The 22,846-nt window shown below is 42.3% G+C and overlaps 1 protein-coding gene across 1 annotated transcript; it reads right to left on the reverse strand.

The window, feature by feature from the left end:
* Positions 1-3,528: 3,528 nt before the first annotated feature.
* LOC114137206 (armadillo repeat-containing protein 4-like) lies at positions 3,529-22,047 on the reverse strand (the record flags this gene model as incomplete). The annotated part of the gene is made up of 8 exons (XM_028005825.1): positions 3,529-4,631; positions 8,983-9,204; positions 9,381-9,569; positions 12,448-12,562; positions 14,739-14,800; positions 14,884-15,064; positions 17,349-17,503; positions 21,844-22,047. Coding segments are annotated over 8 exons (1,239 nt in total), but the record flags the coding sequence as incomplete, so codon positions are not given.
* Positions 22,048-22,846: the final 799 nt, after the last annotated feature.

Raw genomic sequence — 22,846 nt, forward strand, 5'->3', positions numbered from 1 at the left:
ATCACAATTCACACTGGAACCACCTGGTCTAGTGTGATGAAATTTAGATTTTATGCACAAAGGTAACTACATCAATCAATGAAAAAAAAAAAAAGATTTTCATCAGAGCATCATCTCAAAGCTGGAAACCGTACTCGACGTATCTCACGATCTTAGAGCTGACAAACACGCTGAAGAGTTTTGGGTGAGAAATACAGAAAGCAAAGATCGTCTCCCTGCTCAGGATCCTCATGGAAACAGAACCTTTTCCTCCCGTGTTCACCAGAGTTTAACCAAGTAGTGATTAAGTGTGGGTACCATGGTTCGTGTGGTGGCCAGGGTTCTGGATTTGGGTGAGCCAGGGGTTTTGTGTGAATAATGCTAGGCCACCTTCAAGGTCATGACTGTGGGTAAAATCTAGAGACTGATAGCTGTATTGTAGTGAGTGAGCCAGGCCTGAGGAAATATGGCTTGACAAAGTTCACCCCGATTCTGTGACCCTGCTGGGATGGCAGAAAAACTCATTTTTGATTGAGAACAGAAGCTGTGTTCAGGCCTCAGCTAGCAGAGAGTCTGGTCCTTTGTCTGGAGTTCTGAGAGGACACAGATTTATGATGGGAGAATAACAAGTTAACCATACTTTTTTTTTTTATTAGAAAATGTGCCTTGGAGGGGATGGAAAAACCACTTCTAATATTTAGAACTTTTACTGTTTATTAGATTGTTTAGTGAATGTTGCAGCAGAGCCCAGGGGATATGTGGGATTTCTGAGCAACTTTAAATGAGCAGTTCCATTTTAATACAACTGAACATATCCCAATCAAAAAAAGAAAAAATGACAAGGGAGGACTGTGTGGTGGTAACAACAAAAAAAAGTTCTGGACATCTGGAAACTCTCCTCACAGTAGCCATGTGAACAACGGACTGGAGTCTGGAGACGAGGTGAAGGTTGGGCCAGTGGTGAGACACTTTCCATGGTCCCTGAAAACAGAAGAACTGCCATCAGGGTTATCCATATGCTTTACCCTCCACTTGACAACTATTTAAAAAGTGTTGGATCCCTGGACATGGAAGGTCAGAGTTGGACATAATTGCTGCACCAGAGAACAGAGACCGAACCTTTAATGTCCCAAAGAACGCAGACACTTCTCTTCTCAGAGGGCTTGTGGCAAAACTAAAACTCTGAACTGCGGCTTCATGACAAACCAGCCTGAGTTCCTTGAAAAGTTCTGCTGCTTCCTCTCAGCCTGACCTCAGAGCTGCACACGTTTCAGCTTCAGGGACATGCAGGACAGACATGCCTCCTAAATACTGTTCTGGGAACTATATGCTGAGTTATTGTTTTATTATAAACTAGTTTCTAAAGCCAATTATTCCATTTCTTTATTCATTTGATGGACTGTGTGGTTTAAACTTTCTCCATGCTTTAACAAAGTGCTGTGAAAAAGTACTTGCTTCCTCCCAGATGAGTTTTTGCTTTGTGTCCCTCTTAAATCATTTAGATCAAACTAATGTTAGTAAAGGATAAAGATGACCTGAGTAAATACAAAAAACAGTTTTCAGTTAATGATTTCATTCACTAACAGGAGAGCTGTCCAACCCACCCTGGACCGATGGGACAAATAATTGCCTTCTTAACCTTATAACTAGTTTTGCCACCATTTGCAGCAACAACTGGTATTAAGTGTTTGTGATAACAGGCAACGAGTCTTTATAATCAGCAGTGACGAATTTTGGCCGACTCTTCTGTGCAGAAATGACGTCTTAACCATCATGAGGACAGTGATGTCGTCGTGGAACCATCATCTGACATAAAAGCGTTTTGGGAGTGATGTTAATTCAACCATATTTAAAAGTGGTTGAATGTGAACGGCACATTTCAGGTCACACTAGAGCATCTGAATGTTTCTGTCTGACTTTCCTTCAGCTGGTTTATTACAGTTCAGTTACAAACTGTTTCTTGTTTCTTCCATTTGGTTTTTATGTTTTTTTGTTGTACATGTCCAACTTCCAAATCACGGTGTTGACAGTTTTCTGTCGTCTTCTTTAGTCTTTGTGTGTTTTCAGTTTTACAAGCTGACTGGAAACAACCAACATGTTCTTGGTGCAAATCCTTCCTGAAGTTGTGATTTAAAATCCTTTGAGCTGACAGACGTCTCGTGGGGATCATCAGTCTTTATTCATCACTGAGTGATTCCATCATTTCTTTCTGCTGTATTTCATCTGACTGGTTGTTTTGTCCATAATTCATCCTGATGGCAAACAGAAGCTGAGCTATTGGGCCACATTAAGTATGACAGTGTGATGTCATATGTTGCTATTTCTACCTCAGGGTGTTTAGCAGACATTGGACAGTCTGATGAATCAGAACCTAGAACATCATAACAGAACCAGCTTCTCCAGAGCTGATGTACCCTGAGCGTCAAGCTAGCTGCTTTGTTTCCAGGTAAACGCCACATTTTAGCTCCACATGGTGGAGTCACGTTGTTCAGAGTTGAAAAATCTTTAAGACTTTTTCCTGACAACAGTTCAAGTAGCAGTAACCATCCATCTTGTTCTATTGATTCTGTGATTTTTCCCTCCGAGTTTCTGTCTTCACCAGTTTGTGTTGTTTCATGTGAAGTTCCATCTTCACATGTAACCAGCGATCTCAGCCACTCTTCCCTCATCATGCTCTTCCAGTGACCCCAGCAAGCAGCTGCTGCTGCTTAGACATCAAAGAGCGATGAAGATCTCCAGACACATATTTTCTATGTTTTACTAATTTTCTGTTCTTGCATGCAGCAGATATTGATGAAAATCCCTTTAGACTTTGTGGCAGCGACTGAGGTGGAGAGCCCAGCATCTCGGAGCTCAGTGGGTCCAGGACAGCAGAGGAGGATCCATGATTGAAGCCAACAGTTTGCTATGGAGGGCCTGTGGAGCCCGACCCAGACAGTTTCTAATAAACAGAACCAGAAGACGAGCCCAGATCAGCAGCAATGATAACCACTCACACATCCCAAGAGATATAATGTCTGTAAGCTGGAAGAACAGAAAGAGATGAAATTAGTGAAGGAATCTGCAACAGGAACAAAAAGAACAAGTTTAAGAAAAAAGCTGAGCAACTTTTCTGTTCTCTAACTCACTGGGATTTTTTGTAGCTGCTGCTGACTGAAAGCATTAGAAGTGTGTAAAGATGATTCCTGAAACCAAAAGGAGTTTAAATTTTACTGACAGAAAAAATGAGCTGCTTTCTAAAATAGATTTGACCGTTTCTAATAAATGTTGAAACTAAAAATGGAATGGAATAAAAATGCTATTTAGAAAGTGTTTGTACAGACTCAGTGTGTTCAACAGAACCAAAGTGTTTTCTTGCATTTCTCTAAACGCTGCATTGAAGCTTTGGGTCTGTTCATATAAGTACACATGGATATAAACTACTGCAGCAGACTGAGCTCCCAGAAGCAGATGTGGCTGTTTAAATATTGTGGTCTCCTCTGAATCACTTAACAAAAGCAGAGACGGGGGCTCCAAAGTGTTTCACTTTTAAAACACATTTGGCAAAAGAAGCATCAAAAATAATCTTTATTTTGATCATCATAGCTTCCAGACTGAAGGAGAGCAAGAGAAGGGTTTGTTTGGATGAACTTGTGATGATGTCATTGACAGAAACAAGAAGCTCAAGATGAAAGTTTCCAGGTAAACAGAAGCAAGAGGACAAATAAATGTTCTCTCATCAACACAGATCAAACTTTTCATTTGTTTCCTCTCAGATTATCTAATAGAGCAGATCTGAAACACTTGTGCAGCTTTTTGCAACGTTTCCTCTTTTGTCAAAGAAACATTTAAAGGGTTATTATTATGTATTTCTCAGGCACATGGTGCCATTTTGCAGCACAATCAAGTTTCTATGTTAACCTCAGTTGTTTATATATACATACACACATATACATTCATAAGGGGAGTCGGAAGTAGCTGGTGTAATAACTTCAGTAGATATGCAGTTCCATCAGGTCCTTGCTAATTGCTGCTGGCTAGTCTGGAGGAGCTGAAGGGAACTCACAGAGGAATGGTGCTGTTAGGCAGAAACTGGGAAGCTTGGAAACTGCAGCTCTGAGAAGGAGCTGCGCCTCGAAGGCGGGGCTAGGTCCAGCCAGATGATCCGCACAGCTGATTGGTTGCCACGGGAGATTAAAGGATTTCTCAAATATGCATGAAAGAATCAAGGCAACACTTTGATAAGGAAATAGCATAACATGAAGCTCAGAAAAGTCGATTTTACATCATATTTCCCCTTCAAAACAGTCTGTAGTTAGCTTTCTAAGGGACACATGATAAGGTCAGTAATGTTGATTTTGCTCAGATGAACTTGACAAGATTCCAAATAATTCTTTCAAAAAGTCCTTTACTTTATTCACTTTTTTATCTGCATCATGTCCTTTGTTGATTCCTGACATTTGGGCCATCTGGACTCATCACGTCCTGCTCACCACCCTCATACCTTTCCTACAGTCTCTGGTGGATTTCCAGGGCTTCAGCTGAGATCAGCTGCTCTCGTTTCAATAAATAGCCCTCTGATTGGCCAACACCAGCAGACGGATGTTGCGCACACATCCAGCAGCAAACTCCTGGATCTCGTCGGTACCAGAAGCTATGAGCTTGACCAGTGGCTGTGGGAGTGGAAAGGACAGAAGTTACTGGAAGGAAAAGCACAGTGGACAAAGTCAACTTTGAAAAGAAATGGACCATACGCAAATGTGTTTGAGAACATTTAGTGTCATCTTCTCACTGCTGCCACCGACCAGAAACGGCAGAACATCCACTCTCCAATGCAAGCCTCAGCAGAGGGCTTCCAGCTGCCTGCACACACACCTCTGCAGTTTTGTCCAGATGAAAGTGGTGCAGAGCAGCTGGACGTTAAAACCCTGCGCAGGAGCCACAGAAGTCGACAGCTTTTCTGCTGCTCCAAAGGTCAAGCTCTATCCCTGTTAGCGGCTTGTGTAATGGATCTGGTTAGATTTCATTGCGGAACAGAAACTTTGGGCTTTACAGAAATCACCAGCTTTGGAAGTTTATTTTTGACAAAATAAAACTTGCTTTAATGAACTGCTAATGATGTGGAGGAAGCAGAAAAACCCAGACTAAATGAAACACCACTGAGCAGCAGGTGATTTTGGCCTCAACTTTTCTTCCAGTTTCTTCTCTGAAATTCCTGCTTCAAGTCTGCAGCCAGAAGTAGTGGAACCAAAATCAAAGTATATCTGTGCATAAACATGGTAAACCTGGTCAGTGTGGGCTGTGTGGTCAAATCACAATGACGTTCTGCTGAGGTTCCTCAAGCTGCATGTTTGATTATTCTGGATAGTCAAACATTACAACCCTGAGGTGAGAACTGAGGACTTCCTCCTCCTAAACACAACAAGGCCCTGATAAAAAACCAGCTGAGACGTCTGAGGCTCTTTCAGGCTCCAGACATCGAGGATTTTTCTTCAGGGAAGGAAACAAGATTCTGGGAAAAACTTCTGGGAAAAACAGCGAAGGTTCAACATTTCTCCTGGTTTCAGTCAACACTGGCTGTGTTTCCTTTAAAAATGTGCACAAAACTTTGGCTATATTTCACTAATATTGAAACAACAGAATTTTGAATTGCGTTGTTTCCACTAAATAAGAAATGCAATCAAAAAAATACAGATTAATTGTTAACAGTGGTTCCCTGCAGGGGGCGCAGTGCCATTACAGGGGAACATGTGAAGCGTTATGGATGAATAAAAATAAAAAATAAATATAAAGTTACACAAAAGTGATTCACTGTAAAGATGGTTTGTAGTTTGTTTTGTTGCAACCTGAAGTGTGAAATAAACTTCAATGGAGTTTGAAAACAAAATATGTGTAAATGTTTATGTCTGGTTTGTTCCCAGTTGATTTTGTTTTTCTGTTTTGGGGGCATTTTATTGTAATAAATTTGAGCCCCAGAAAATCTTTAGAAGCTAATATGTTAACACAATGAAGAAAACATGATGAATCATGATTTCTTTTTTTTTTCACTCCAACTCCTTCTTGTTGTTTTCGTGGTTTGTGCCAGAAAGATTGGACATCTGGTTGTTGATCATATGACTCGTGATGTGAAAAATGTGTTTCCAATGCAGTTTAATAAAATCCATCTGTTTTTATGTGATCAAAAACAATCGCTTCCTTTTAATACCAAAACTTTACCAAAAGCTACCGTCACATCCCTGTTCCTCAAGAGCAACTCAAGACAACAGACAGAACCAAACATGGTCCCTTTGTAAACTCCAGATGAGAATTATTTATGACACATTTAGCAGGATTATTATTCCATTCATCAGAGCTCCAGCAGCACATTTCCCTCCAGCAGCTCCAGAAAACATGCAGCTCCCTAAACAAGGCTCTTTAGTGAAAAGCAGGATGCCTGAGAAGTGCCAGGGTTGCTTTATTTGCCAGCCTGGTGGCGTGTTATTCAGACGGGGCCAAATAAGGTCTCCTGAAGAGCAAAGCTAGGCTAAGATAAGCACGTCTCTCTTTGCAGCCTTTCTTCCAGCTCCATCTCTCCCTCCCAGCTGGGATCTCTGGGAATATAATCCAGCACTTATTAGACATTCCCTGACTGAAGGAACATCAACACTTGCTTAGCGTTTGAAAACTGCAGCAGGAGTTCTGAAGATGTTTCCAGTGAGTCCAGGGAGTTTCCCTTCCCAGCTTCCCCATGTTTTACACTCAACTGTGGAGGCAAACAGGACAGACAGACGGCTGTGTTCAGCCGGGTCGAGGGGAACTTGGTGCAGAAGTCCAGGTAAACAACATTCCCTGCAGCCTCCAGTCAGCCACAGATGCTGAGCTGCTTTTTCTGGGTCTCCAAAGAGGAAAAGGAGGAAAAGTTTCAGGTTGAACCCAGAGTCTGTTAGAGCTGAACAACAAGAGGGACAGAAGCTTCAGTCAAAGGCTCTGAGACGTTGGATTTAAATTATGATGGTCCTAGTAAAGCTGTAGCCACAGCTCCTGTATCATCTGCTCAGCACAACCACAAGCTGAAAATAGATTCTCTACAAACTAAAAGAAAACCTGTGAGGCTGAATCTCCAGGTACTCCTGGTTCCTCTTTAGGCTCATTTTATCAAATCTCCAGAAGAACAAAACATGAGAGAAGAATCAGATGAAAACACACCGTGCCAGGGTGAGAGGGGAACTCAGAGCAACTAAAGAGCAAATGTTTTTCTCATTTAGATTAGTAAAATCCTAAAATACACACCAGGACCTGGCAAAGGCTGCATTCTGGAAAACATTCAGCTGCAAATTACCAATAATTACGGTTTGCATTTAGTAATTTTCAGCAATTTCCTTCACAAAGCTTTGCTTATGAAAGAGGCTGTTTAACACAAGCAGCTGTCTGAATCCGTCTGAATGGATGTATGGCTTCAGCAAACAATTCCCTGAACTTTGGAGGCAACATACAGGCCAGGAGGAAGGCAGCTTGATTTGATACACAACACAAAACGAGGCTCATCCAGAGGAAAGTGGGAGATGCTGAGAGCAAACATTAGATCAAACCGAGAGGCGTTTGGTGTTTTGGTTGGAGTGCATTTCCCCTGAGAGAAGCAGCTCCATCATTTCTGGTTGTTTTCATTTTTTATCCAACAGGAGAAGAAAAAAATATGATCTCACTAAATCATGAAGTCCAGAGTTAGAGCAACACACTCAGCTGTGGAGACGGACAAGCTCCCACACAGTGTGTTTCCTCTGGACTCAGACAGGTTAGTATCAGCTTCCCTGTTCAGAGGAGCTGAGATGAAGTTCAATCTGACCAATCAGGCGATCTGTGTTGTGTTTCCATGTCTGACATTCAGATAAACTGCTGAGCTGCTGCAGCTACAGGGTCTTTGGTGATTAAGCTCTGTAAAGTCCAAAAATACCTCATGGTGAAGTGTTGCAACTCTGAGCTGCAACACTAATAACAAGCACACACACACTAAAAAGAAGGAGTGTTTCACACACTAATATAGACACATAAAGAAATGGTCCAGTTTTTGTTGCGGCTCAAACTCTAAACACATTTGATTTCAGCAGCTTTTGTAAACTGGGTTGAACTCTGAGAACAGCTGAGGTTCAGTTCAGCTGAACCATCATGGCTGCTGCTTCTGAGTTCAAGTAAACCAGTTCAATGAACATGGGAACATCTGGCTTCAGCTGCAGAACCAGCTCCGAGTTTAGAGTCCAGTTGGTACTGGGAGATCGTTTCACACACTTGTGGTCACAGATGGATTTTTATGTGGTAGTTTTTCTGTAAAACCTCATTTAATGAAAGGATCAGACAGCAAGGTTTTACCAACATGGACATTTTATCCTTCATAACAAGACTTCAGTCACAGCATCGTCTTAACGTTCAATCTATTTTACTGTGAGACACAAATAGAGTGTGAGGAGTTGAGCAGGAAAATACAGAAGTAGCTCCTGGTTGGAAGACATGATGGCCCCAATGAAAAGTCTGGTGGATGTAACCAACTGTGAGGAAAATAAACAGAACCATGCATGTGTTTCAACTCTCAGCCGTTTCTCCATCAGTCCTTGGTCTGAAACATATTGCTGCTGCATTCTGCCCTGAGGTAAAGCAACAACCCTTAGCAACAGTTGCCCCCAGCTACAGTCCTTTGCCTTGTGCTGCAATGGCATCTAGGGTCCAGTGTAGGGTTGGCACTTTGCACACACTGAGCTGTTTGCTTTTCTCAATTCCCATGATGGCTGGAAAGTGGAGACTTGTTTTCACCGACTGTTTCTGCTCCATCGGTCAAAGGCTCTGAAAATAGTCTCAGCCTCTCAAAGTTTATCACTCTGTGTTTTTCACACATCACTGAAACAAGGGCGGCAGGAGACTAAAGCACATTTTCCTCAATGCAGCTATGCTAAAATTAGCCTCAAAGCTGTGAAACAGACTCGAACCTGGAAATGAGCAACAAATTAGGACTTAAAGAAGACGCAGGTATCCAGTCAAAGAGGAAGCCCAACTGACCTCAACGACTCCTTCCTCATGCATGGTGATGATGTTGTTGGGGTCTTTGGACAGTTGGTACAGGGCCATGGTTGTGTTAAGGAGGAGCAAATTGTCGTTCGACTCCAGGTAAGAAACCAGAAGGCCAACGGCTCCATGGTCACCAAAGCATGCCCTATTGGAGCTCCACATGCAGCAGTGGCCGATGGCCTCGGCCAGGTGGCAGCGGAGTCTGTCATCAGTCTGCAGAGAGGAGAACAGGAAGAAATTCTTGACCAACAACATCCTCCGGATCAGCTGATATTTGAAGAAACTGCAAGGAAAACACCAACTAAACTTCAACCTGACTGTAAACCAGACAGAATCCCAGTATTCAGACAGTAAAAGCTGCTTTGTTGTCAGTAGCGACATGTTCTTACTGTGTTAGTCAGCCCGGCCAGCAGAGGGACAACCCCGCGGTCAGAGAGGACGCCCAGGATCTCCTTGTCTTTGGCTAGCTTGGCAATGACGGCACAAATGCTTGTCAGCACCTCGTTGCTTGGTGACTTCAGTAACTGAATGATCAGCTTCAGTCCACCGATCAGGAAGAGAACCATTTCCCCGGCGTCCTGCAGTCACAGAGACACACAGTAGCTGCTGCTCAGTGAAGGTCAACACAGAAAACGATGAAAGGAGGGACAGTGATGTGGAAAAGGAGAGGAGGGCAGGTTAAGTTGACCACATTTAGGAAGTCTGGATGAAGAACTGGAATCAGCCCAACCCTATTCTGTAGTTTGTTTGGGTTGTTGACCTTTCCGTTATTACTGTGAATAAAGTTGTAATACTACGACTTTATTCTCTTAAAGTGTTTAAGCTTAGGACCTGGAAGAGGGTCGGTGGACAGAGTTATTCAATTTTCCAATATTTCTTAGCCTAATTGTATATATGCTTATTATTTATCTATCTTATCTTGGTAGATATATTCCAATGAAAAGATCTAAAGATCTGTAAATGTAAAGCTATAGTTGCAAAATTCTCTTTGTTAGCACTGCAGTTAGCATTTCCAGGTCTGTGTACATGTTTTCCATTCCAATATTTTCTCTTCTACGATTTAAAGTGATCTCTGATTACTATGTTGTCAATAGTCCTGACTTCTGGTTCACATGTGAGCCTTCAATCTTAAACATACAGCCAATGTAATGCTTGAAATTGGTCACCTCCTTAAGGTTTTATTCAATGTTTTTAGCTGCACCATCCAGAATGTTCTCCTCTGTCTACGTCATTAGCGGTTGATCACTAGGGGCTATTTTCAAGTGGAGCAGTAAGCAGGCTAGGTAGAGGAGGTACTAATACCTTTTATTTTGAAAAACGAGCCATTTTTGTCACAAAAATGTAAATTTCAGACTTGTTACAATACAAAGACTTCAACATGTCTTTAAAGTGAAAGATATACTTTAATATTGTGACTATTTTCAAAGTGACTGTTTTGTATTTTTATTTGATTTTTCCCTAGTATGGCTCTAATACTCTGTCATATCAGCATCGGGCCACTATTTAAAAAGCCAATGTACCATATCATTGCCACAGAATAAAACATGAATGTGGCTCAGTGTGTAATATTCAGGACTTTGAAAATGCAGCTGAAATTTCGTTCAATGCAATAATTATGGGCAACTGGATGAAAATCACTAAGTCTGCTGCAGCTCAGTCTGTTTCAACATCATCCACATGTCAGGAGCTGATACATGGTTCTGTAGGAACCAGAAAAATCTATTGATTTTCTTAAGTTTTCTGGTTAAATCAAGCACTGGATGTACTTCAGTGTTCTCCCCTCCAGCAGGGAGCTCAGAGCTGGGATCAGGAGTCAGTGCAGTGTATGGGCCCTGTGATTCCATGCCAGAGGATGAGGCGTGTGCACAGTGCAGGCCAGTGAGGGAGCTGCCAAGGCCACAGAGCCCCCGACACACAGGAAGCTTTTCCTCAGGAATACTGATGATGGCTGGCTGGGAGTCCCTGCGACAGAGGAAGCTCTCTCAAGCCACCAGCTGCCACAGACTACCCAGAATCCCTTTCATGCCCCAGACGGGCCCCCAGTTCTTAAGGCTGCTGCATTAAGAGGCTGCACTTGGAAATACATTTGTTACTAACCTCCCCCTCAGGATGAAATGAAATAGAAAACACATTATCTGTTGTGTTTGATATGAAGCTGAGCTCAGAAGAACGCTCTGAGGCTCTTCTCTGGACCAATCAGACTTCTAGGACTTTCACTGCTCACATGCAAAGGAAAAATCAACCAATCATCTAAATGTGCTTCTACAACCAGGCAGATTAATGACACACCTCATCATGTGGAACTGAGAGGGGTCCGTTTACTTGATTGGAAGGACCTGCTGCTCTGTAGTTTGGCTCATTTTACTGAATAAAATCAGCTCCAGTTAATAACCTACAGACAGTTAGTGTAGCTCCTGTAAATATCCGTGTCTGCAGAGCAGCAACATCACTGCATTTATACCACTGTTCTGTCATAAATTTACAACCGATCTGCCAACTCAAACATTTTGGGTTTTCATCCAAACAAAGACGGCAGTAAAGCAGTTGAATCGGGTTCAGCTCATCACTGCCCCGTCCCATAAAAACACCAAGAAACTGCCTTTGTGAAGCTTCATCAAAACTGGAATGCAGATGTCTAAATAACAGCTGTTGTTGAGAAGAGAAGAGTAAAACCATAATCCTGCTAATGTGTTTATGATTATTGATACTGACTGAGCGGGGTCGGATCGGTCTGTTCTGATTGAATGTCTCAACATTTTTATGATTTCACTTCTGATGTAACAAAACAGCTCCATCTAAACTGAGCTAATGTCTGACAAATTATGTTCCAGCAGATGGTTTGGAGTTTATATTGTAGACACAGATGTATTATAACATGCAGCGTTAATGTCAGTTATAGTGATGTCTAAATGCAGGTAAGATCTTCTGTTTTCATGACAGAAAATCGACCAACAAAAGCTTTTAATGTTGAAGTAAACATAGTAGCAGCTAAAATGATATAAGCAGTATTTATGGTCATGTAGTTGTTCCAGTTTCAAAGTGTTTTTATTGGAGAAGTGGCTTCACAGAAGCTGCATGGTCCACCATCTCTCAGCATGCTGAGGGAAGATTTTCAGGAAGGAAATCAGACCCACAGGATATTACAATCTTTCTCTCAGTCTGTTCCTCACTTCATCAATCCCAGTGTGCCAAGGAAGCTCCTCTGCTTCATATTAGCCCAGGGTTCATGTAAGCCTCTGCTGACACAGCCCTGCCTCTGCTGACCTCCCAGCAGAAGCAGCAGCTTGAGAGACAAACTGGGTGACAGAAACAAGCTTCTGCTTTCTGACTGAGACGACCTTTTAATGTGAAAATCTCTGATTGATAAATGTGTGTTTAAGAGGCAAACACTCTGCTCTGAGAAACAATGATGAACTTTATGTCTCCCAGAACTAAAAAATTGAATCTTTACTTTACCTTTGCATTCTCGATGCACGGACAAATGGCCCATGCAGCACTAGCCTGAACTTCTGCATTGGGATTCTTTAGTAGTGACCAAACCAGGCGGACTCCATCAAGCTGGTCAATGATTCTGAGGGAAACACAGAGAATCGTTTCATTGCAGAATCAAATCAACGTGAAGATTTGGCTCCATCAGGCCGACCAGAAGCAGATTTAACAATGACTATAACTAAACAGCATGGAAGCAGAAATTGATTTCAGCACTTTTTATTCACACTTAGCTCTTTTGCAGGGTCTGTGTACCACCCACTCTCAACTCATTTTCCACAAGAATCTCAGAAAAGCTCAGGTCAGAGGTCAACCAGCACACATCTGGATCTAGTTCTTCCTACATGGATTTATAAATAGATGCTGACAAACTTTGACTTCATGTTTTGGCCAACATGGGAAACTCCTTTCCTGACTTGGAAAGGAGTTCTGTTTGACTCCTTCCCAAGACAAACAGAACCAGAGACAGGTGGCTCCGTATTTCAGAAAGTCTAAGTGAAGTTTTCTGAAGCAGCAGTTTGATTTCATCTCATTTACATGACTGGTTTCAAACTGGAGTTGCCTCTGAGAGGTCAAAGATTTCCACCACAGACCCTCCATTGTCTGCTATAAAAACATGGAACGTGTTCCCCATGTGTGCTTCAACTAACAAAGCCCACACTGATGCTGTCATAATGACCTAAACACTCCCTAATCACAGTGTCTTCATGACTCCAATGAGCGGACGCTCATCAGGGACGTCCTCTGCTCCATCTGTCTTCCTTCTGCACAGAAATCAGTCCAGAGGGATCAGAACATCAGACTCCAGTCTGCAGGGCCTCTTCAGTCCAGGACCAAAAACTAAAGTGAAGCTTCATATCATCCTCCAAAACGGCTCCATCTTCCCATGGTGCAGCTAGGAAACAGATTACAATGAAGCTGCAGCTGACAGTGACGGATTAGAGGGGAGACCACAGACCTTGAAGGCATTAAAAATCCGTCTTCACTCTTGTTCTTCCCCTGGACTCATTGGAGGAAGTGTGATGTCATTAACCACACACTGCCTACTGGTGAAGAATGAAAACAAACAGGAGGATCTGATGGGAAACTGGGAAGTGATCATGCAGCTCTCATGAGCTCTGGACGACCTGATTCAGGATCATGATGAGAGAAGAACTGTGGTGACCAGCAGAAGGTCTGATCTGATAACAGAAACTTTGTTGGTAAAATGATGTCCAGCAGGGACAAACATGATGCAGCTGATTGGGTTTTATCACACATCATCAGCAATAAATCATCTAAAACTGGTAATCTGACAAACATTTCTGTCAGTTCTGGTTTGGAATAAATATCTACTGTGAGTTGTGCTAATTTCTCTGCAAATGACTCAACATGCGTGGAAACAAGCCATGGGGCCCAACATCCAGACAAAGGTTGTCTGAATCAGAGCTCTGTTGACAGATGGAGGCTGACAGACTGGAAGATCTGCTGTAAAAATGGAGAGTGAGAGAGAACATGGAGAACATGATGATCTGATGTAACAGACGTCTCTGGTTGTGTCAAGTTTACCACAGTCAGCAGCTTTATTTAGACAGGCTTCATTTTTATCCAGCCCAGGGTTTGTTTGTTTCCCAGTCTAACAGAGTCGTACCGCAGCAGAAGCAGTTAACTAACACCATAAACTCACAGGTTCAGTGATATTTCTGCCCAGTGATAATTAAGATGGCTCTTATAGTCTGGAACCGGTTTATAAAAGCAATGAGGTGCAGATGGAAGCTCCATGATGCTTGAGGTTAAATGCAGAGAGAAAGCCACCGCTCTAGACTCTGCTTCTCTGGGTTTTCCAGCCGTGGAGTTTTGGACAGGGCAGGGCTTTAGGCACGTTAGTCTGGGCAGCTCAGCGACCGCATGGCTATAGTAAAACACTGAGAATGAAACCACAACCATATTTAACACAGCAGCTACAATAAACAAAGCTTTTAAAATCGGTCATTGGGCTAAGGATGAAAGAGACGCCTACCTGCACAGCTCCCAATGAAAACTACAGGAATCTTTCTGAGCAGCAGCCCAGGACAGGTTAATGAGGCTGTGTTTACATCCTACAATTGGTCTCATTTCCTTGTAAAAACACATGACATCAATAAACAGCCAGGAGTGAGTTTGGGCTGATTCACTGATTATGGGAAATAAGCCACTAATCACATTTTAACAGGCGCCTGATGGACCTACTGTAAATATAAACAGAGCATGAAGCATTGAAAAGGAAGAAATAAACTTACGCCACGTTGTCCCTTTCTGTGGCACAAGCTCCCACAGCCTTTGCTACATTTACAAGCAGAGCCTGGTTAAATGACACAGAGCAGATGTTGGATCAATAAAGGAGTTATTTTGAACAAGAACTGCAGAAGAACCAAAGTTATATACCTGGTTTGTTCCATTGAGCAGATTAATGAGAGCCCTTATGCCCCCACCGTTGCAGATGGCGGCCTTGTTAGCTTGGATCTGAGCAAACTGTCCCAGAGCTCCCACTACATTGACCAGGACCTCTTCAGGCTGATCAGTCAGCAGACCAATCAGCATGTGCAGAGCTTTGTACTCCTGGAAGCTTTGAAGGAACAACATCAAGAAGAGATGATTGCATTAGAATATAATTAAGGTGCTTTGATTCATTTATTACAGAAACTGGACAACTAACATGGACTAAAAGTCAATTCAACTGATCTTGTTGCTCTTGAGAGAGAAGACAAAACTGTGAAACAAAACTGAAACTAGTTTAGTTTTCAACCCAGAGGCCAAATTTATTAAAGTTTCCATGATCCAGTGATTTGACAGCCAGACTAACAATGTGTCTCCTGAACCTCCTCTGTACAGAGCTACATGATCATCAGATGATTGGGTCAAAGGTAAAGATTGTTTTCCCTTCAGTAACATCAGCATCTTGCTGTAACTCAGCAGAACAAACAATTTTCCCACGGCTCCTCACAGCCGTCCCTCATCTTCGCTTTGCAGCACCAAACCTTGGAAACTCTTCCTCCATCTTTAACTGTGTGATTTTGCCTTGTTTGCCTTCGCTATAGAGTAGTAAACTATAGTCAACATTCAGAAGGGATATACTGTGGTTCCACTAAAACCTCAGCAACCCTCTGGTGCACAGTTCATTTCTCTGGCTGTTTTTATTCCCAGTTACGGTTGCTGGCATCATAGCCTGTAAGCTATTGTAGACGGCTAAGGTTGTTTGGTTCTGGGCAGGGTCCACTGAACCACAGCCTCTTCTTCAGAGTGAAACATTGCTAATGAACTTTAGTCCAGTTCAGCATCATGAACAACAATGGTCTTCCTCCATCATCTGCAGCTCACTACTCTACAATGATAAATCAACACTGTGTCATGTCTATTTCCGTCAGGTCCAGCTGAGGTAATTGTTTTCTGGCAGGAGTAACTTGACACAAAGCTGCCTGAAGCAGCTCCAACTGAAAACACAGGCCTCTACATGGCTGGAGGCTCATAAAGCATGTTAGAGCAGACAGGAACCACAGAGGAGCTTCTGTGTGAGCAACACGTTTTCATCTTCAGTCCTTTCTTCACCAACTCATCATTATAGAGAATTACTTTTCTACTGTGAGCTTCAGAGAAGGTCCAAGTGATATTAAGACGTTTCAGGGACCCTGAGATCTCCAGCAACGACCACAGAAACCTGACAATCATTGAATCAATGAGGAATATAATAAACAAATCAATCTATCAGGGCACAGACTAACATGAGGAAACGCTGAGCTGCAGTCGGATAAAGAGAAGAATCATTTAAAGAGGAGATTATGTTCTGCTCGTGGTCGGCCTGCAGCAGAACTAAGATGGAAGGAAGCCAGGATCTGGAAGCAAACTTCACAATCTTGACCCAACCGTTGCTGCTCTGGCAAACACACTCCAAGACTTGGCAGTCTCCACTTTCCACTGTAAACCTATTGCTTCAGCCTTTTGTTAAAGCCCTTTACAGCATTTCAGTGTGTCTATAACACCTCTGTCCACAGACCCAAGAGGACACATCTGGACAAGCTAAAAATCTGAACTAAATGTTTCACTGTTTCTCAGTCCTCACACTTTATTCAGAGCCTTGTCCTTGGTTCAGTGGGAGGCCTTTAAAAAGTACAAACTGTGACAATGAGCTTTTTACAGGTAACTGCTTCACTCAGATTCTGATCAGAGACTCAATAATCCTGAGAGAACAAAAAAATGTCTCCAGGCTGATTTCACTGTGATCCCGACTGGTGGAGTTCTAACGGGCCTTAAATGACTGAGGCCTGTAAAGTCTGCACATCTGCCTGATCCATTGTTAATAGAGGAAAGACTGAAATCTAAAAGTAAACACATCAAAGATCAGAGCTGATAGAATCTGAACAAAGTCTGAACATTTTACACCAATAATCTCTTTAACTGCATAAACCGAAAAAGGATCTGACAGAAGAGAGTGGAAACAATGACACAGTGAGTCGTGCCTAAGTAACGGCTGCATATAAAACTCACATATGAACTGATGCCACATTAAGCTGCAGCAGGCTAAACCTCCTGTTCTGGATCCATTGTGTTAATTCTTTGCACACTGAGAAACTGCTGTGAAGCACATCAGCTGAGCAAGCACAGGCTCCAAAGGTTATTGGCACGTGGGGATGAAATGTCTAATTCTTATTAAACCTCTTTCACACAGAACTGTATCAAACGCTGTTCCAGTGAGCAGGTAGAGATTTGTTGAAGTCATTCTGATCAGTTTTACCCCCCAAATAAATCACAAAAAGAAAGGCAGAGAACATGTGTTCTGTATGTCTAACATGGTGTGTTAACATGCATCTCCATGACTGCAGGAGGGACAATAAATAGTAAAGTTGTGTGCATACATAGCTACGTTCTCCATGCTGATTGAACACTTCCAAATGGCCCCGGTGGCAGCAGCCAGGAGCTGCTTGTTCTCTGCTTTAGAGAGCAGTGACACCAGAGGCTGCAGGCCGTGGTGGCTGCGGACCAGATCCCGGGTCAGTTTGTCCTCTGCACACTGTGAAACAAACAAGAGATCTGAGAGAGATCTTGCAGTCTGGCTCTAGTCAGTAGCACAGAGATCAGGTGTTTGTGTCCGTGATATGCTGGAGGGGCTTTGTTTCTCGACTGGCCTAGGAATATCTTGGGATTCCCTTGGAGAAGCTGGGCCAAGTGGCTGGGGAGAGGGAAGTCTGAGCTTCCAGAAGAAAATGGATGGATGTAAACATAAGTAATTTTCCAACATGCTCATCAGTGGAGTCCTATCTCCACAATCTCTAAGTTGTGTGATCAGACCTTCACAGAGCAGTTCTCTGACACCGCAAGACAACAGGAACATGTGTTCTCCATATCATGAAGCTAAATGTGAACCATTTGCCCATTAGCAGCAGTGGATCTACTGCTTCCTTTGTCTCCTCTATTCTAACTCTTCAAAGGATTTGCTGGGCCAGCTTCATGCCTTGTAAAAACAAGAAAAAATGTGATGTTCAGGAGCGATAGCTGGGAAATCAGAAAACAGATCATATGTTTTCATTTTCAGACGCTTTGGTCTGGAGGGATTGCCGACATTCTTTAAAACATCGACACCATCTGAAGTCTCTTATGATGAAGGATTCCTGACTTTCCTTCAGCAGGATCAGAGCAGATGCTCCAAGACGAAAACATCCAACCACTATTCAACCTTAGAAGAAATTATTCAAATCAATGTAAACTGTTTAAAACCTGTATCAGTGCTTTCTTTGTCCTCAAGTGTTAACTGAGATTTATTTAACAATCTTTGCTTACTGAGCTATAACGATCAGATTAGTTTTTATTAACAATAACAGACATGTTTCCACATGTTGCTTAACTTCCATTGAAAGAAGATCAAAATAATTTCAACAGTAATAACCTCTGTAGCCATGGCATTACAACATGCTGGCTATAGAAGATCTAGTGAACGTTTAATGAATATAAAAAAATGAAAGAATCTTCTTGGAGGTCACTCTGTAATAATCATTGAGGAAACGCACACGGGCAAAGGAAACAGCATTAGCATGCATTGGTACCGAGGTTCTGAAGGAGTTGACCCACTGAGAGAGTAAAAGTATTTAGGATAAAGTCTCTAGAGCTGTTAAAATATGTCTAAATAAAGCAGAAGATGTCAGTATATATTCTGCACAGTGGCACAGTTGGGCTAGCATGTTCTCCCTGAGCATGTCAGGGTTCTCTGAAGGTACCAGAAAAACTGTCAGGTGGATTAAACTCTACATTTTCCTTAGGTATGGGTGTGTGTGCATGACAGACACAACCCCACAAGCGTGTTGGATAATGGATGGATGTCATATCTATGAAAATGTCATAAGAGTGGTCTTTAGAGATTTGACTTTCAAGCGTCTGAGTGAACAACCTGAGACCAAGTCAAAGAATAAAAAGTCCCCAAATATGTTCGGGTGCAGATTACTCCACTAATTCTTAGAAATCAACACCACAGTGGCATCAGGTGCATAAATTAGTGATTCTTAACAAGCTCTTCTAGCTGTTATGGAACAGTTTATACAAACGTTTCATCTTCTTTTTTGATGAAACTTTGTAGTTAAAAAGGGTAAAACTAGTCTGAAGGATAAAAGCAGCACCAAAAGTTTCTTTCATGAACTTGATGAGCCTCATGAAGATTCCTTCCACATGTTGCTGCTTCTCTCCCTGCAGGTTTCTCTGCCTGAGCTGCTAACAGCAGAAGCCTCCACGTGGCTGAATGGAGGTCTTCTTGTAATCGGGTTCCTCTGGAGCTGCAGCTGGGATTCTGCAGACACAGTCTGACCTGCTGCTGCTCCAGGCCAATAAATCACAGCACTAAGGATGTGGAGCAGGAATGAGGTGAGCAGCACTGCCAGTGAGGCCCTGTTGACCCTTTATGCAATTCTGTTCTGCATGTGACCTGGACATGTTGCTAGAAGGAGTGAACATCTGTGTTAAGTGTGGTGCTCTGATCTGCAGCGTTGGGTTGGTGCAGATGAATGCAGGTGGCCGACAGAGCTTTGTAGATCTTAATGTCAGAGAGGAAACCTGGCAGAGTTTGAACTGATGAGGACAGATCAGTGTTCAAACTGCAGGTTCAGAGTGAAGATCACCCAGTAACAACAACAATCCAGTCTCTGGATGCTCCATAGGAAGGATGCTGGTAGAACTGGACAGAATGATTGATTACTGGATGTCCAATAAAATAAAGCTGAATCATTTAATATTTATCGGTGTCATAAAAGGAGTTAACCTCTAATGGTTAACTCCTAAAAGGTTAGATCTTGATCTAGATCTAGTCTTTGACTAGAATGAAGTTCTAGTCTTTGAGTTGAGAAATGCTTTGTTCACAAGAAGAAAATGATGTCATCATTAAACTTGTGAGAATAAATAATTATTAGAAAAACTAAAACAAACCATCAGATGTTAGAGGACAACATAATGAGACAGAAATGAGCTTCTGGTGAGAAAACCTGTTGCTACTGACTGCTTTATGGATCATTTTTATTGCAGCAATCAGTCATGAAGATCTGAGAAGAACAATGCAGCAGTTCTGCTTCTGGCCAGCAGAGGGAGGAAACCTTAACGAGGACACAGCTTGCATCAATCAGCTACTGTTAAATTCATTAGTTTAATGAAAATCTCAGTTGATATTTAAACAAGTTTAACATCATCTTCCTAAAATATCTCTAGTTTTATCAGCTCAGTTCCTTCCTGTTAAAATAAATCTATTTATAACAGGGATGATGAAACGAAGCTCATACTTTAACACTGATGCATCAGAAACTGGAGAGGAAAGTGAGAATTATGTAAAACAAACACATGAATTCATGTTTGTCAGAAACTGACTTCAGTTTGCATTCTGGATGTTGTGAGAATCAACATGAGCCTCATAGAGGAACAGGCCTGCAGCCGTCCAGGTAGAACAGCAAACACTTCAGACCCCTGAGCAAATATTCCCCCATAAACATCATTAAAACATCAAACAGATCATGATGCATGTGTCACTGTGTGAAAGTGTTTCACTTTCTAAACAACAAGCAGCAGTCTGTGGAGAGAGAGGGAAAAGATCGGTTCCTAAAATAAAAACAGATATTTTTTATTTGCTTTATTTATGGTGATGATATTGTAAAATGACTGCAGACCAAAGATCATAAATAACTGCACTGTGGGGTTTCCAGACAGAAAGAGAGCAGGACATGCTGTTTAGAGTTACATGCATCTTTCTGCTGCAGGAAAACACAAAACCCTAAAGCCATCAGCACAATCCTGATGTTAAACTTTAAAATACACTGAACAGTGTGTCTGCGACGGACTGGCGACCTGTCCAGGGTGTACCCCGCCTCTCGCCCGGAACGTAGCTGGAGATAGGCACCAGCAACCCTCCCGACCCCATTAGGGACAAGGGTGCACAGAAAATGGATGGATGGATGGATGAACAGTGTGTTGATTTGATCTGAATGTTGCCTCTTTCATATCACTTCCATCTCTTTGTTCCTTTGCTAGAAATAGTGAATTGCTCCTTTGAGACATGGAATTTCCTTCCAATTATTTTCTATTTTCTTCAGCTAAAAATTCCCTCCCATAATTCCTCTTGACTGGAGAGTTTTCCACAAAACATTTCTTTCCTGGAGTGAGCAGGATCTCATTTAGCAACAAGCTCTGGAAGTCAGAAAATAATCAGTTCCAACAGGACACCACAAAATTGTTTCCTGAACATCAAGCCCTTCAGTATTAAGCTATGAGGTTATTTTTACTGCTGAAGAATGAAGTGTGAAAGTTATTTCTAATATAATCTGTCTGAGTGATCCCGTCTAGATAAAATAGAAAAGGGATCAGAAAAAGGAGGAAGGAATTCTCAGGTATTTCCAGTCATTCTCAGGCGCTGCTGCATCCAATTTAATATTCCCCATATGTCAAATCTATCATAGATTTACTTGTCTGTGGTTTGGGCTAACAGGGATACAGTTGTCTGTCAGCACTGCCTCCTGAACTTTGGCTCTGATATGCAAACCAAACAGTTCTGTGTCAGAACAACAAGAATCCAATCAAACACTTCAGGAAACATCTCCATCCAAAGCAGAACTTTAAATAGGAGCAGTTGACATCGATTTCCTCTGACTTCCTTCAGTCACAGACTCGGATCACAAGTCTGGATCTAAACAGCTGGCATGGTCTTATAGGAATACAGATTTTGGGAACAGTTTTGATTGGAAGACAGATGGACAGAAACAGAGCTCTGATTTTACTGCCTCCTGTCAGCTATAGGCTGCTTTGCCTGAGCTAGAAAAACTCTCACTACATTGGGATGAATTCTATCTGTGGAAGGAAACAACAGTGTTCTGGGTGATGTTCTGATACCTTGAGGTACTTCACGAGTTTCTGGACCTGCCAGTATTCAGACTGCAGTTCAGTGCTGGTGTCAGGACGTCGCTCTGTCTGCTCCTCTTCCTCCTCACTTTCACTGGAGCTCTCGCTGCAATGCTCCTCTGAGAGGGATGCTACTATGCTTCTCCTGAACACAAACAGCACATCTGTGACTGTAGATAACCACGTATGCAGGAGTCAGAGAGGATCCATTTCAGACAAAGGGATGAGCTGTAACATCATGATTCATCCTGAGAGTTTAAATGGATAAACAGCCTGGCCGTCCCACACTAGAGCACCCATTAACTATATTCATATCTAAGTTTCAAGTTAGAACTTCCACAAGATCTAAGCAGCGGGAAAACACATCAGAATAATGTCACAGGAGGACTGGAGCTGTCATCATACGGAGAGCAAAGACTTGTTGAGCCATTTATGCAACCACAACTGTTGATGTTTCTTTAAAACTGCAGAGCTGGTTAGATGAGGAAAACTGGGCACTGTTCCCATAAACAGCCAGATCGCATTTCCAGGAAGAAGATTATCAGAGAGAGGAAGCTCATCTGAGTGGTTTTCAGGATGTGGCAGATGAACGATCAATGAAGCTTCTCCAAAGTGACCAGAACTGTGGTGTCCTGCTGTGGTGGGAGCTGATGAGTGGACCGACCCTGGAGTCTTCACTGAATGGACAGAGAACGTGGCCAACAAAGAAAGCAATCACATATGGTGGCTTAAATCAACTTTGTTGATTCCACTAGTGCTAGTAGCAAGAAACCACAGATGTGACAACATTCAGTTCCTTCTGTCAGCATCCAAATCTGATGCACAAAATACCACAAAGTCTTCAACATCAGAACAATATGAAACGTTTAAAAGGTCAACTCACATCAGGTTTTTTATTTTTAGAGTTTAATTGTTTAATTCAGCACACCAAGATTCCTCCATCTCTGACATGGTTCACGTTTCTTCCTGGCGTACAGAGCTTGCTGTACTTTCT

Source organism: Xiphophorus couchianus, chromosome 21 (genome assembly GCF_001444195.1).
Source record: "Xiphophorus couchianus chromosome 21, X_couchianus-1.0, whole genome shotgun sequence".
Classification (NCBI taxonomy): domain Eukaryota; kingdom Metazoa; phylum Chordata; class Actinopteri; order Cyprinodontiformes; family Poeciliidae; genus Xiphophorus; species Xiphophorus couchianus.